Source organism: Spermophilus citellus (assembly GCF_964194105.1).
Source record: "Spermophilus citellus genome assembly, chromosome: 5".
NCBI classification, from domain to species: Eukaryota; Metazoa; Chordata; class Mammalia; order Rodentia; family Sciuridae; genus Spermophilus; species Spermophilus citellus.
Genome location: NC_138186.1, coordinates 58,846,490 through 58,862,877, shown reverse-complemented (window position 1 = coordinate 58,862,877; position 16,388 = coordinate 58,846,490). Strand labels below are relative to the sequence as shown.

At 46.5% G+C, this 16,388-nt stretch overlaps 1 protein-coding gene across 4 annotated transcripts; it reads right to left on the bottom strand.

The window, feature by feature from the left end:
- Positions 1 to 603: 603 nt before the first annotated feature.
- Positions 604 to 11,580, bottom strand: CNPY3 (canopy FGF signaling regulator 3). 4 transcript variants are annotated; one of them, XM_081295941.1, is made up of 7 exons: positions 10,532 to 11,558; positions 4,768 to 4,891; positions 3,930 to 3,987; positions 3,732 to 3,854; positions 1,928 to 2,050; positions 1,609 to 1,726; positions 604 to 1,309 (listed from the first exon to the last, which is right to left on the bottom strand). In XM_081295941.1, exons 1-7 carry the CDS (start codon positions 10,680 to 10,682, stop codon positions 1,086 to 1,088), a joined length of 921 nt encoding a protein of 306 aa, XP_081152067.1. In that variant the 5' UTR covers positions 10,683 to 11,558; the 3' UTR covers positions 604 to 1,085. The 4 variants fall into 4 exon arrangements, 3 of the variants coding, with proteins under 3 accessions (XP_081152067.1, XP_081152065.1, XP_081152066.1); XM_081295939.1 differs by lacking the exon at positions 3,930 to 3,987 and having other exon boundaries at positions 3,732 to 3,828; positions 10,532 to 11,548; XM_081295940.1 differs by lacking the exons at positions 4,768 to 4,891; positions 10,532 to 11,558 and having other exon boundaries at positions 3,732 to 3,828; positions 3,930 to 3,971.
- Between the last annotated feature and the right edge of the window lie 4,808 nt (positions 11,581 to 16,388).

The following is a 16,388-nucleotide window of genomic DNA, read 5'->3' as shown; positions in this document are numbered from 1 at the left end:
AACTTAGTGAGACCCTCTTTTAGATAAAAAATATAAAGGGCTGGGGATATGGCTCAGTGGTTAAGTACCGCTGGGTTCAATCCCTAGAACCAAAAAAAAAAGAGACAAGTGACCAACTGTGGTCATCAGGGAACAAGGTTCAAGAATAGGCAGGGCCAGATGGAGGTGGGAGGGAGGCGGGAACTGGTAAGGTAACAGCAAATACTTTGCACAACAAATGGAAAGGCTGGGGACAGGGAGACAGGAGAGAAGGAGGGAATAAGGGCAGCCAGGTGCCCAGGACACACATGCACAGCTTGAGGTAGGAGGGGTTGGTGGCTAGGGGGTCAGGGAGAACAAGGGCAGCTGCCACTGCTCCGTGAGTCAGCTGAAGGACAGCATGCTGACCCTCACCCTGTGCCCAGGCCTACTCCTCAACTCAAAATAGCCCTAGGTGCTCTCTGCCCTTGCTGCTCCCAACAGTTGACAGGTTCAGCTTTAATCATCAGGGTTGGGGCAACCATGCTCCCCTCTGCCCCCAAGGCTGGAAGGTGAGGGGCAAGATAGAGCAACAAGGGTCTCCAGGGCACCTCTGAGGGCTGAAGAGGACTCAGGAGTCAGAAGCAAAAGGCCAAAAGGTTTTTACTCTGTGAGCCTCTTCTGTGGGAAGGAGAGCTCAGGGTGTCCATGGGAGGGGGTGCAGGGAGGGGAGCTCTGGGGGTTGCAGTTTTACTTCCTGTGGGGGAAGAAATGAGAGGAGTAGAGGTGGTTGCACCCTCCTCAGAGGGACTGGAGGGACTCTAGTCCTGGTGCCCAGTTCTGACACCTGCCCTCCTAAGTGCACACTGGAGTCCTCGAAGTCTTGAAACCTGCCTGAAGCCCATGTCAGAAGAGGAATTCATGGCAGAGGGAAAAAGCTGGCATGGGCTAACCAAGGCTGCTTGGAGTTCTTCTCAGGGCTTGTTGTCTTCCCTTGGCAGGAAAAGGGCACAGCTGAGGCAGGAAGACCTGAAGCCAGGAGGAGAGTCATCTTGCCTGCTGGAGCCGTGCCCCAGACTCTTCAGCTTTGAGGTTTGGGACTTCAGATCTGGTATGCTGGGTGAAGCTCAAAGCTCATCAGGGGCGCTGTGCGGGAGGGGGGATGCCTTCTGGATGCCCTCCTCTTCCTCGGGGCTGGGGTCTCCCTCAAGGCCTCCCAACTCCTTCCTCTGTTTGCTGCTGCCGCTCCTGCTGCCTGAGGCCTTGGCCCTGCTGCTCTTCTTCTTGGACTTTTTCCCTCCTAGGGAAGCTGTGTCCCCCTTCTTGCCAGACCACCGCTCTTTCAGGCAACCTAGGCAGGGAGAGAGAGACCGCAACAGAGCTACCTCAGGACCAGATTGCTGGGGAGCAACACTGACTGGGGAGCCACTGTAGCAACCACATCAGTGCCAACACAGCATCCCTGCCACCCGCCTCTATGTACCCCTCTGGGGGTGCCTCAGTTATCTGTGTTATCCTGCACTGGTTTTGGTCATATCTCATCAAGATCCCAAGGACAGAGATCACCCATGCTCTCTTCTACCTCTTCTGCCCTCCTCCTGAGGGGGAACACAGGATACAATTCATCCCTACACTTCCCCTCCGACTCACTGGTATCTTTTCCCTTCAGCACATGGTTGGCGCAGAGGAATTCAGTCAGGTCCTCCTCCTGGTGGTTCCTGTACCAGTCCTCGATCACCTCCTCAAACTCTTCCACCAGCACATCGCACTGTGAATTCACAACACTGAACATTGGCCAAGCCCCACACCTGACCCACTCCTGGGGTAGTGGGCTAAGCCAACCACCTACCAGGAGATAAGTGGGTAGTGGTGATCTGCCTGAGGAATCTGAAGCACAGGCTGTCGGTGGCCTTCCTCAGTGTAGACCCAACCCCACCTGCCCATCTGGCACAGATTGAAAAGCCCATACCTGCTTCTTGAGGTCGGCCACCTCAGCAGAAGTCTCATTCCACAGCTCATAGGGGATGTCCATCACCACTTTGACCCCTTTGTGTACCAGGTTGTGCAGTGTCTCAAAAGTCTCTGACATGCCCTGGAAGAGGCCACCAGACATGGGAAGTAGAGGCATCTTTGCTAACTCCTATCCTCCCCTACCTGGTGTCTGAGGGCCTGTCTTGAGAGATCAAAAGCCTCTAATACATCTAGCCCTCAATGGCGTCTTCCTCTCCACTCTCTCAGGCTGCTTTCCATCACTCCTGCACACCCACACCCTGACCTACTTCCCTACACCTCATTCTTTCAAAGAGATCTGCTGTTGTCCTCAGGTTCTTTGAACTTAGACTCCTTTTCAGGAAATAAGTTTGTCTTGGCTCCCTCCCTTCACTGTGGCTGGGCACACTTACTCCCTATACCCAGACTCGCTCTCTGCTCCAGGTTCTTCCTCGCCTATGTCTTTATTTTGTAAGAAAATAGCAGAGGCAGGAAAGAGGAAAGACACTTTACTCTATAAAAGCTATCTCTGCCAGCTACCCTGGTCTTATCCCCAGGACAACATATTACCCAGTTCCTCCATCATCCTAGATTTAATTCACACATATACAACATACAGGGGTTGGGGAGGTAGCTCAGGAGTAGACTGATTGCTTAGCATACGTGAGGAAGCCCCGAATTTAATACTGATCTCCAGCAAAAACAAAACAAACAAAAAAAGCATTCAAATATATCCTCTCCCCAATTCTTGCTTCTCAAACAAGAAGTAGTGTATCATACACAATTTTGCAGCTTGCTTTTTTTTCACTTAATATACCTTGGAGATCAGTTTAATTCAACTCATAAATAGCTGCCTCATTCTTTGGTTTACAGCTGCCTCACAGCCCACTGAAAGGCCATCTTAATGCATGTAACTCTTCCCCTACTGGTAGATAGATTGTTTCTAATTGTGTGCTACATAAAATAATTTTTAAATTAAATCAATCATGAATTTATTAGCTAAACTTGTGTAAGTTTTATTGTTATTTCATTTTTTTGCAGTGCTGGGGTCAAACTCAGGGCCTCGTGCATGTTGGCAAACATTCATCCACTGAGCCACATCCCCAGCCCTCAGATAAATTTTAAATACAAAACCTAAAACTACTGCTGCTTGAGACCATATCCTTAGGTATCCCAGGGGTTTATCTCTTTTACTAAAAGGCAATTTAAGGGGCAAATGTGGGCAATAACTATCTTACCACATGCTAAGAACTGAAGATGTAGAGAAAAAGCAATAACAGCCTTGCTATAAGCAATGTCTTCTCCAGAGACAGAAGCATCATGCACAGCAAGTGAATCAAATGTAACACAGGCACACTGGAAGGAGTCTAGAGAAGTGCTACCATGATGGTATGGATGAGGAACTAGGCAATCACTATCCCCAAGTGTCTTCTAACATCTTCCTTTCTAACCATATGTGCACATCCTATACCTTGCTTAGTCCTCTTTGCTCAAGTGTTTTAGACCCCCATGGGAGTTGTCAGCTGGTGCATTTCTGCCTATGTCCATGAATGAGGCAGGACCCTAATGGACAGCTCCAGGCCATCATGAATTTGTCTAATGCCACAGAAAAGTCAGGCCACTCAGGAGGAGAGGAGTACAAATGGCAATCCGAGAGTAGGAATAGGCAACAAGGGAGGCCTCTCCTAAGACATGATCTGCAAATCACCCTCACACTAGTAGACATACTTAGATACAACACAGGCCTGGCCTCAGAGGGGATGAAGGACAAGCACAAAGCCAACCTTGGCAAACCGGTTGCTGCCGGTCCTCTCCTTGTGCAGGCTGTAGTCCAGGAGCCTCTTGCAAATGGTCTCAGTGACTTCAATTAACCGTAAGTCCCTGCCGAGATAGCAGTACCAGAGGAACTAAGTTCTCCTCCCAGTCCCAGTGGTTAGTAGTCCGTCCCTCCAGCCCAGTTGCCCAACACCTGAGCATCTCACCAAAGGGAAGTCAGAGCTGGAAAGAAGATAGTTCATCTGGTATGGGGGTTCTGAAATGCTGGAACACAGACCAGAGAGACAACATTTTAACAGCTCTAAGGGAAGGACCTTCTTTCTTTCCTTTTCTTTATTTTTTGCAGTACTGGGAATCTAACCCAGGGCCTCACGTATGCTAGGAAAGTGTTCTACCATTTCAATTTTTTTTTTCCTTATATAAAGCCAAATGTATCAAATTTTGATGGTAAAATACCATTTCATTTTGAAAGAATGATCATAGTTAACAGAAGTTGTTTTTCTTGTTTAATAATAATTTTATTTGGCAAGATAAAAACAAAAAGTTGATAATTGCATGTCACCACTTTATTTATTTATTTATTTGTTTGTTTGTTTATTTATTTATTTATTTTTGAGGGGACTGAACCCAAGGCTTTGCACATGCTAGGCAAGTGCTCTATCCTTAAGCTGCATCCCAAGCCCTATTTTTTTTTTTTTTTAAGGCAAATCCCAAGTCTCTGGGGTTACAGGCATGCACCACCATGCCAGCTTCAATTTTTTATAAATTACACTGGTCCATGAAATCTTGGTCTCTGAATCACTAATATAGTACTATCAGTCTTGCTTTTATAGATGAGGAATCTGAGTCCCAGAGAAGTAAAGAAATTTATAAAAAGGTCAGCTAATTAGCTGGAAATAGAATCAGTGGGCATACTTGGGTCTCAGAGCTGACTCCCTTATGGTGGGTTTGCCTAGCTGAAAGGGAAAAGGGAATGCCAAGCCCCCAACCCTGCCCCGCACCAGGTACAAAGCAGGCTAAGCCACTGAGTCCCCATTCACTTACGACTTGGTATATTTGACTCCAGAGGCCTTCCGGTCCAGGATGCCATAGCCCGTGTCAATCACCTCCTTGGTCTTGCTGGTTTCCTCAAAGGCTGACTTTAGCTCCACAGCAACATATTTACACACTGCGGGAGGGAGATGCACCACAGCCCACTGAGTTTACAGGAGCTTCCGACCAGAGGCAGCTCCCAGCAAGTCTAGGTGGGTGTCCTTTCCTAGCCTGAGCTAAGTCAATACTCAAGGCAAGAAAGGAGCTAGTACCAGACACCAAATGGGGTTCACTATAAGAAAACGGCCCCAAGAAGATCTACTGTCCAATGTCACTCTTGGTCTGAATTCTCCTGACTACATTTCTATCATGCCCCTCACACTGCCCTCACCTCATCACTTTATTTTTAAAAATGTTACACATAGGGCTGGGGATGTGGCTCAAGCGGTAGCGTGCTCACCTGGCATGCGTGCGGCCTGGGTTCGATCCCCAGCACCACATGCAAACAAAGATGTTGTGTCTGCCGAACAACTAAGAAATAAATATTAAAATTATCTCTCTCTAAAAAAAAAAAAAATGTTATACATAGAGCTGGGGCTGGGGCTCACTGCTGGCACACTTGCCTGGCACGTGTAAGGCACTGGGTTCAATTCTTAGCACCACACATAAATAAAAAAATAAAGGTCTATCAACAACTAAAAAATAAATAAATAAAAGTGTTATACATAAACTGGGTGAAGTGCTACATGCCCATAATCACAACTACTCAGGAGGCTGAGACAGAAAGATCTCAAGTTCAAGGACAGCCTGGGCCACTTAGCAAGACCCTGACTCCAAGTAAAAAATAAAAAGAGGGCTGGGGTCGTGGCTCAGTGGTAGAGTGCTTGCCTAGCATATGTGAGGTCCTGAGTTCAATTCTCAGCCCCATAAATAAATAAACAAATATAAAGGTTCTCAACAACCAAAAAAAAATTAAATTAAAAATAAAATAAAATAAAAAGGACTCAGTGGTAGAGTGCCCCTGGGTTAAATTGCCAATACAGCAAAATAAATAAGTAGTAGCCAAGCATAGTAGCGTACAACTGTGATCCCAGTTATTCTTGGGGTTGAGGCAAGAGGATTGCAAGTTCAAGGACTGCTTCATTAATTTAGCAAGACCCTGTCTCAAAATAAAAAGGGCTACTGATATACCTCAGCAGTAAAGCACCCCTGGATTCAATCCCCATTACCAAAAACAAGAACAAAACCCACATACGGAAAAGCTCAAAGAGTGCAATGAATAACAATATTCTTCTGCTCATATTCATGATTAATGATTTGCCATAATCTCTCTCCAATATCTAATATATATCTTAATAATATATACATTGTTTTTGCTAACCCAATTTGAAAGTATGAACTTTCATCCCTAAATATATCATCATATACCTCCCAAGAACAAGGACCTTTTATGTAACCATAAAACAATTACAATGTTGGAAAATTAACAATAATTCTGACATCATCTAATAGTCCATATTAAAATTTACCTAACTGTCCCTAAAATGTCTTTTTGTTTTGTTTTGTTTTGTGGTACTGGGTATTGAACCAGGGCCTTGTGCACGTGAGGCAAGCACTCTACCATTGAGCTATATCCCCAGCCCCCTAAAATGTCTTTTAAAAAAATATTTATTTATTTATTTATTTTTAGTTTTATTTATTTATTTTAATATTTATATTTTAGGGTTTTTTTTTTAGGTGGACACAATATCTTTATTTTATTTTTTATGTGGTATTGAGGATCGAACCCAGTGAGCATGCTAGTGCTTGAGCCACATCCCCAGCCCTTAATATTTATTTTTTAGTTGTAGTTAGACACAATACCTTTAGTTTATTTGTTTATGTGTGGTGCTGAGGATCGAACCCAGGGCCTCCCACATGCTAGGCAAGCACTTTACCGCTGAGCCACAACCCCAGCCTCCTAAAATGTCTTTTATGGTTGTTTTATTACTAGATTTCATATGTGTTTCAACACCAGCTCTCTATTCCTGACAAATTAATTTGTTTCATCTCCTCCAGAGAGGCCTGATTCCTACTGTTTCCATACATTCATTTTCTCATTTCCTCTCACTCTTCCTTGAACAGTTATTAAGTAACTCCTGTGTGTCAGGTACTGTTTGAGATACATAGATGAAAATAAGGGCCCTCCCTTCTTCCATATACTCAGTGTAAAGAAGCAAAGTTATAAATAATTACCACTGTATAAGGAGTGCTATCTATAAGGTAGAGGGTCCTAAAAAAATGATTAATGCCCCTTTAGGGGCTTCTATGTCCTCTCCTATGTCACATTAAACCCTCCTCATCCAGGAAGCCTCCTGGACTAATAGTTTTTTTTTTTTTTTTTTTGAGGGGGGGTAGGTGGTAGGATTAAACCCTGGACTAATAGTTTTTTTTTTTTTTCCTTTGGGGAGCGGGCAGGTGGTAGGATTAAACACTTGCTAGGCAAATGCTACACTGAGCTACATCCCAGCACCCCATCTGTTATGGTTCGGATATGTGGTGTCCCCCCAAAAGCTCATCTGTGAGACAATGCAAGACTGTTCAGCAGGGCAAGGTGGCGCATGCCTGTAATTAGCAAGGCTCTAAGCAACTCTAAATAAAATATTAAAAAAGGGCTGGGGATGTGGCTTAGTGTTAGAGTGCCCCTGGTTCAATCCCTGATACAAAAAAAAAAAAAAAAAGAATGTTCAAAGGCAAAATGATTAGGTTAGGATAGGTATAACCCAATCAATAGCTTAATCTATTGATATGGACTAACTGGGTGGTAACTGTATGCAGGTAGGGTGTGTCTGGAGGAGGTAGGTCACTAGGTGTGTGCTTTTGGGTCTTTAAGGTCTCTATTTTGGCCCTGGTGAGCAGAGGTCTTTCTCTGCTTCCTGATTGCCACATGCTGAGCTGCTTTCTTCCTCTACACCCTTCCACTAGGATGTCCTGCCTCACCTTGGGCCCGGGGTTGGCTGACCATGAACTGAGACCTCTGAATTATGAGCCACAAATAAACTTTTCCTTCTCTGCATTGTTCTTGTCAGATCTTCTGGTCACAGTGACAAAAAAGCTGACTATAACACCATCTGCTCTTGATTTCATTCTGGGCCTCTGCAAAATTCACTCTCCCTAAGGGACTCAGTCATCTCAAGAGTCTCTCCATCTAGATAGACTACACAGGTCTCTAAAGGGGCATCACATATTGGGATTTTTTTTCCTGTATTGCTCTACTCTGAGTCTCTATGCATGTTGGATGCTTGATTAAATACTGCTGATAGAGCCAGTGTTTGTAGCCTAGCAGCTTCTGATGCCTCTGAATGGAATAGTTTGCAGGCTAAATGCATGGTGCACTGTTATAACATTGATTGCAGAGTTTGGTCTAAAACCAGTTTACACAAAAATAAATACATCCCCTGCAGGCTTGCTTGATGAAATTTTATAACAAATACATTAACTGATGCCTTGGAGAACTTGGAACATACAAAAGTTCCAAATTATAAGCTGGTGATCTCAGAGTCTACAATGCATTGAGGTCATCTCTTCCTGAATTTACATCCAGAACTATCTGGCTCCCTCCCCTCTTCTGTCCTGAAAAAGTTCATCATTTTTCTGGCTCCTCTGCCCCCTTCTCCCACGCCCTCAACATGTAATATTCCAGGAGGTGAAATAGGGAGATTTGGAACATCCTTTCTCTCTTATACCCACTGACCACAAACTTGCCTCCCAACTCTTCCAAACACTACCTCTTCAATACATCCTCTGGGATCCCTCAGAACCAGACCTGGAGGAAGCTCATGGCACAGACTGCAGACCCTCACAGACATCCACCCACTCTTTTTCTGGGCAGACTCTCTTTTCCTCTGTGCCAGGACCTGTTCCACTCAGGTTACTGAGCCTGAAGGCAAGCTTTGTGGGCCAGACACAATCAGCATTTAATAACAAAGGTGTAATAATAATAAATATAAATAAATGCAATATTAAGAGGAACTTAAGGGTTGGAGTTTGCCAAGCCATTCTGTGACTGAAAATCCCTTGTAAATTAATCTTCACCAATTACAAAATGAGATTAGGCTATTCAGAATGATCTCTAAGATCCTTGCCAGCTCTATGCTTCAAGTCTGTGAATGCCTGCTAAGGAAAAATATGTGAGCTTTTCAGACTATGAGAATTATAAAAGAAAACAGTAAGAGCTTCTTGGTATCAGAATAAAATTAAAACAAACAAAAAGGAAGTGAAACACCAAAGTGTATCAGTTAGAACTAGAGGAAGAGTGGAAGGAAAGCATCTTGACATAGGCTAGATGTACACTGGGTGCCCTACCCATGAGGTGAGGTCAGCCATCTCTGGAGCACCTCTCAATATCTTTATTTTATGTTTATGTGGTACTGAGGATCGAACCCAGTGTCTCATACGTGCTAGGCGAGCACTCTACCACTGAGCCACAACCCCAGTCTCCTGTTTTTCTTTTTTGTGTGTGTGTGTGTTACTGAGGATTGAACCCAAGATCACTTTACCACTGAGATACATCTCCAGCCCTTTTTTAATATCCAGAATGCTATGCTGCCCAGGCTAGCCTCAAACTCACAACCCTCCTGCCTTGTCCTCTCACGTAGCTGGGATTACAGGCGTGCCATCAGTCTGCCTGGCTTTTAGCATTTCATTTTCAATCCCTCAAATGGAAGGATTATGTGTCCCAAATCACCCACCCCAATTTCCAGTACTTAGGGAACATCTGCCCTGGTGCAAGCTTTTAATTAAAATAAAATGAATCTATAGCCAACTTTCTGGGGAGCCTGTGGCTAGAGTGTGGGAAGGAAGGAGTGAGTATTAAGTTCAAAAAATGGAGGAAAAGGGCTGGGGATTTAGCTCATTTGGTAGAGTGCTTGCCTTGCATGCACAAGCACCACAATCCCCAGCACCACACACAAACAAAAGGCAGGGGGAGACGAGCCCTTCATAATTTTGTATCCTTGCCCAGATCTCTCTTTCTCAAGGTCCTGCTTCCACCCCTATATCTTGGGGTCTTCACATTTGTAAAATCTTTCTCCCTCACTAAATTCCCCCAAGCTCTGTGTTTGCCCTAAAGTGACCTCTTAGGCCTCAGATCCTCCTTCCTGAACACACACTCACAGGCCCTTCATTTAATCATGTGTACTTCAAAAACAATTTATTAGGTACTTGATAGATACTGTGTGAATAAAGATGGAACAAGAGACAGGGACAAGAGACTACTACAGAGATTAGGTTGCAGTGTCTGTCCACACAAAGAGGAGAGTATCAGATTCTTCTTCACCCAAGATGAGTCATATGGAGCTTTTCAGTTCCTCAAAACTCGTCCTTTGCTTCCCAGTCTGCAGGCCTCTGCATCTGCTTCTGCATCTGTGGTTTCCTCTGAGAAGGCTACTCTCTCTCCACTTCTTGTCACCTGGCCTAAATACTCTGCAGGCTTCCTATAAGACTTAGGGAAGTCTTATGACCCCTCTACATACATCCTTCCCTCCAGCCCAATATCTCCTGGCTAGAATAGCTGCTCCTCACAGGCCCCCAAAGCCCTGTACCTCCCTATCAAGGTACCTCTCGTCCACCCCTACATCCCAGCGCCCAACACAGTGCCAAGCACACCGAAGGTTCTATGAACGCTAAAACCTCGCTCTAGAGCCTGGGATCCTCCATCCATCCACCCTACTGGGAAAGCCCCGCCCCCAAGCCCGCCCCTCAGGCAGGATACACCCCGTGGGCCCCGCCCCCTCACCTTCGCATTTGCTGGGCAGTCGAACCCAGTCGGTCTCCTCGGCCCTGGCTTGGCTCGGGCCCAGCTCCGGGGCCGGCAGTTGCAGCAGCAGCAGCAACAACAAGGGGAAAAGCAGAAGACAGCGGGGCGCGAGCTCGGGGAACGAATCCATGGCCCAGCCGGACCCGACCCGAGCGGACCGGGCGGCGCTTCCTGCAGCGGCGCGCGCTCCGCAGCTTCCCGGAGCCGCTTCCGGGACTGCACACGTGCCTCAGCGTAACCACAGCAACAGCGAGCCCCTGGCTGCCCCCTCCTCTGGCTGATTCAGCTCGCCTTCAAAGCGGACGAAGGCCCGCGGACAACCCAGCCAATGGGCTTTCTCGGTATTTGCCTTTTAGCGAATGGGAAGACGATCTTTTTTAAGCCTCCGCCAATAGGAGAGAGGAGAGTGGCCTCAGCGACCTAGGGCGACATCTTTTCCCACCCCTAACAGAAGCTCGGGGAGAGGCTGGAGGACCCGGACTCAGGGAGTAGGACCCCTAGTCCGGCCCTGAGTGGGCTAGTTCGGACGCATTGGCCCTGGGAGCTGGGGGAAGAGTTTTTTCCTGGTTTCCTCCTCCACCTTAAATGTCACTTCCCTCTTGGATTCATAAAGCCCCAAACTCTTACTGAGCACCTGCTTTTTTTTTTTTTTATTATTACTGCATTATAGTTATGCATACTATTGGGGTTCTTCTGACATAATCATACATATAATAATGGAATATAATTTGCCTCATTTCAATCCCCGGTACTTCTCCCCGCCCCTAGCACCTGCCTTTAAATTTCTTTATTGTTGTAGGCCACCCTAGTAGGCCCACCGGTGAGAGAAGGACTACTCAGTCTCCAACGCTCAGTAACCCTGTATTTGTCCTAGTGAGAACTATAATAAGTAACTTCCTCTCCGAACCACAGCTTCCATTTGTTTGATGACCAAGTGATCCTTGTGCTGTGAGAGACTGGCCTATTTTGGGGAAGCTCAAATCATTTAATGGAATTAAAGCTTATGGAGCAGATGGCAGATCATTAAGAAATTTTCTTTTCAGTATGTACTCAGTTCCTTTTACTGTCCTATTATTTATTTCTTTAGGTTCAGAGCTCCCAGGGGCAGGAAGTTGGCTGATGAGCAAATGCATATCCCTCCCACTTCCCCAGCAACAACGGGGTGCCTGGCACAAGGAGATAGTTAGACCCCTCTCTGCTGTATCATTAAGAAAAGGGTTTGGCCGGGCCCGGTGGCCCATGCCTATAATCCCAGCTCCTCTTGAGGCTGAGGCAGAAGATCATGAGTTCAAAGCCAGCATTGGCAATTTAGTGAGGCGCTAAGCAATTCAGTGAGACCCTGTCTCTAAATAAAATACAAAATAGGGCTAGGGATATGGCTCAGTGGTGAAGCACCCCTGGGTTCAATCCCAGGTACCAAAAAAAAAAAAAAAAAAAAAGACACTCTGGGTCCTAGGGGTTGCTTCAGTGTCCTGGGAATACACACAGATCAATCCTGTTTCTCTGGGAAGTTGTCTGCAAGTTGCATTTTTGCCTATAAAATTCTTTCTCCCAGTTCCTTATGTTTCCTTCCTAGCAGTTGGATATTTTTATTACTTTATGAAAACTTCAAAGGACTGAAGCCCAAGACTTTGACTTGTTGTCATTTTTCTGGTCTTACTTCTTGCTTAAAACAACTGTAAGCTCTTCTGCTGCTCTTGCCATGTACACCATTAGCCCACCCGGGATTCTGTGGTCTGTCTGCTGTCCGTCATGAGTGACTCGCCCAGGGCTCCCTGACATCTGCTGCCATTGTTCAGAAATGGGGTCATTTTGCAGGCAAACGATGCCACCTCCAGCAAAAGAGGCATGTTCCTGCAAAGTTTTTAGACATAACCGAGCACCTGAATGACACAGTCCAACCTCAGCAACTGCTCAGCTTCAGCACAGACTGGATGGCTGCCACTGTACTGGTGTTGATAGGCCCCAGGGGGCTGCAGTCACAGGGGCCAAGGTTGGAGATTAAAATGCACACACAGAGATAGCAGTGACAAAGATGAAGCATTTACTGCAAGTTGGTTCTAGCTTATATAGAAAGTGAGAGTCAGAGGCTGGGGATGTGGCTCAAGCGGTAGCGCGCCTGCCTGGAATGCGTGCGGCCCGGGTTCGATCCTCCAGCACCACATACAAACAAAGATGTTGTGTCCGCCAATAACTAATAAATAAATAAATATTTTTTTAAAAAAAAAAGAAAGTGAGAGTCAGTTATCTTAAACCAGGAAGCTCCCGGGGCCAATCATAGTAAAGGTCAGGTCATCACCTACGGTGCACGCACGTCCGCCCTGCATAAGATTCATGGGGGGCACGAACTGTCCACGAGTAGGAAGATGGGAGGGCCAATTAGAAGATTTTCAAAACAACTTGTTATCTGCCCACTGGCAACTTGCCCGCCGCCATGTTGCATTAGGGGCTCCTTATCTGAAAGGCCCAGGGAGTTCTAGCTGCCCACTGGGAATTTGCCCACCGCCATGTTTGAAAGGCCCGGGGAGTTCTCAGGGAGACTCCCAACAGCCACCACCTCCACAGCAGGCAGAAAAGTATGTTGTGTCACATAGTGACACTCTGTCAGAACAGTGAGGAAGTGATGTTAGGAATGTGGGGGGTTGGCAGCCAGTGGTGCATGTCCTTTGCACATAGAGAATAGGACACAAATATGGCTTTCATATCTAAATTCCTCTAGAATAGCTTACCACCCAAAGCAATCTCATTAAGGGTCCTAGGTTCCATTTTGGCCCTTTCACACCAGCATACGTCCCCAAAAGAAGTCACTGAAGGGAAGCATTCTGGGTCTGGGTGTCTTAGTCCACCCATCCTGTCTCAGTAAAGATTTGTGGCCATGGACTCACTGATTCAAAATCCAGCCTTTGTCAAGAGTACCAATGACATAAGGTAGAAAGCAGACACATTTGCTCAGAAGGCAGGACTTTTAGAAGCAGAGAAGTTCCCCTGATAGGTAGCAGTGACATCCTGGAGCATGAGTGTAAGAATGGAGCCTCATGGGGACCACGAGGGCAGAGAAAGCAGAACTATCAGTTCTGCTCCCAACCTGCTTCCCCATAATGCCCCACTGTTGTGGACTCAGGGATTGCCAAGAGACCCACAAAAGAAACCATTCGACTTCAGCATTGAATGGCGGGCTATGGAAACTTCACACATAAGCAAGAGCCCTAAATTCTGCAGAACAAACTTAATGATTTGCTTTAATTAATCCACAAGTACTTAATAAGTGTGGTTGAGTCCTCCTTAGATTCCTGTGTCCTCACAGCCACAGGTCCACCCTAAATCCAGGCAGGGGGCACAGTCTATGTGCAAAGACAACCCAGTGCTGGGCTGCAGGTGTGACCAATGCTGAGGTCACTCCCACAGATAGCATGGAAATGGAGAAGGCCTTGAGGTTTCAAGTGTTTAAAGCTCTGTATGGACAGGCTGAGATGAAGCTCAGGGAGAGGTGGGGCAGGGCAGCACAGCCCAGACAGACCCCAGGAGCAGGGAATGACAGGGTACAGCACTCCCAACTGTCTGCCCAGGAAATGGTCAGCCCTCCATTCCCAGTGGGTGGTCTTGACACCCAGGGATCTGCTGGAAGAAGCCAACAGTGCTGGATCTTGGAGACACAGAGCTGGCCACGCAGAACACTGAGGAATTCAGGAGACCCAACAGCAGCAGAAACAGCTGTGGAGTTTCAGCTTCCTAAGTTGCTTTGTCTTGTTGAGCTCATCTTTTCCAGCCCTGCCTACCACTGACCCAAGGCACTAGCATTAACCACCTTGACAAGCAGGGAGGGGGCAAGGCACTAGCCTTTCTCAGAGATGTTCTGACAATAAGCCAATTGTAATTAAGTATTCATCACCTTCTTTAAAAAGTAGGTATTTCCTAAAGTAGCCTAACAGATCATTTGTGAATTAGTAGCTAACAGGAATATTCAGTCATTTCTCATTTGAATCAACTGGACAGACATTTCTTGGGTGCCTATTGCATATCGAGCACCACTCTTCACATGTTAATGCTGAATTTTCCCTTGGAGCATCTGAGGAATCCTGTTAACTTTCTGGCTCCCAGTGTGCTAAACCCAGCAGACACATGAGGGGAAGACTGAAAAGCCCCAGAGGAGGCAAGACCCATACAGGAGCCTTGCACCCCCCAGAGGAGCCAACCCCAGACCTGAGCCAGCCAGCCTGGCAGGCCTCTCTGTCATAGAGGCAGAGAGCAGATAAGGGCAACCCCAGGGTTTCAACATGGAGGCTGGCCTTGTTGGACAGAAGGCCAACCAGGTTGCCCTTGGGCATCTGGCTTCATGAAGATATGAGGTTGAGGATTTGAATGTTGTGATAAAGGACTCCACCACTCAGCCAAATCTGTCCACTTGCTCTGCGGAGGCAGGGATGGTGTCAACCCTGGTTGTCTTTGTATCCCAGCAAGGGCCCTGTGCCTGGCATGTAGCAGATGCTCAATAGAGGAGCAAGCAAATAAGCAAATGAATGTACAGAGAGTGGGACTGGACTTCAGGAACAGCCACCAAACAGAGGCCTCCTTGAAGACTTACAGCAGGAACCTAAGGTGTGCAAGAACAATAGAGCTTCTTTCCCTAAAGCACAAGGCACACTCCCCAGTGCTTCCATGAGCTCTAGACCTGGACAACCAGGGCCTCCTATACTACAGAGGGGCGGCTGGGACACCTGTATCTATACCTTGGTCTGGGATCCATGGTCTGCAGTTCCTAAGAAAAGCCACAAACCCTCCTCCACCAACAGCAGACAGTGGCCCAACTGTGGATGCTGGAGTCAGGCTGTGGGTTCTGTGGGTTTCAGACCCTGTGCTGAGCTTTATGACCCAGGGTAGGTCAGAGGAGCCCGTGGCTCAGTGTCTTTTTATGCATGATGAGAGTGTGAGAGAGCCTTTCTTATAGGTTGATGAAGATGACAGGGATTGATGAACTGTTATTTGCACTTGCAATACATTTGGAACCCATCTGGCACATATATGCACATACATATAGGGGACATTAAATAAACATTAAGAAATGTTCTAGAATGAGGGCTGGGGTTGTGGCTCAGCAGTAGAGTGCTTGCCTAGCATGCATGAGGCACTGGGTTCAATCCTCAGCACCACATAAATGTAAAATAAAGATATTGTGTCTACCTAAAACTTAAGAATAAATATTTTTTTTAAAAAAGGGACTGTGACAAGGCATTTTGAATAGGCCAAGCTGTGGCATGTGGAATTCTACAGTACAAGGATCAGGACATCCTCCTGAGGTTCTCTCTAGACTTTTGATAAGACTTGGAGAGGTTCAGAGGTCAGCCATGGGCTTTGATTTCCCTAGGCCCAGAAGCCCTCTTGGGAGATGATATTAAGCCAGCCGCAGTGGGAAACTGACAAGCTGGGTAGGGCAGGACTGGGAATTGGGTAAGATGGAGAGAGGAGTTGAAGCTAAGGGACGCCCTCCTTCTGGAACCGATAAATAGTGGCTGAGGGAGTAATGCATTCCACTGTCATATATAAATAAACAAATAATTAAAAAATAATAAGAGTGGCTGAAAGAAAGCCTAGGCTCAGCATCTGGACTGAGAGCTGAGAAGATATAATGGCTAGAAAAAGTCTGAGGCTTCAGATAGACCCTTCCCTGGATACAGCCCATGCTTCCTTCAGTCTGGGTGCCAGGGAAGGAGCAGGCCCTGTAGGGTTGGTGGATACCATTTATCCCCCAGAGCTGTGGAACCCCTCTCCCCCTGCGCCAACAAGATGAGCAGTGGAGCAGACAGTGAGGGTCTCCATTGCACAGCAGCTAAGAGTGCAC

Excerpts from the sequence above, each read along its gene's own strand:
- CNPY3 (XM_081295941.1), bottom strand. The coding sequence starts at position 10,682 with ATGGATTCGTTCCCCGAGCTCGCGCCCCGCTGTCTTCTGCTTTTCCCC. Across the intron at positions 4,892-10,531 it reads ACTGCCCAGCAAATGCGAAG|TGTGTAAATATGTTGCTGTG; the intron begins GTGAGGGGGCGG and ends TCCCTCCCGCAG. Across the intron at positions 1,727-1,927 it reads TGGCCGACCTCAAGAAGCAG|TGCGATGTGCTGGTGGAAGA; the intron begins GTATGGGCTTTT and ends GTGAATTCACAG.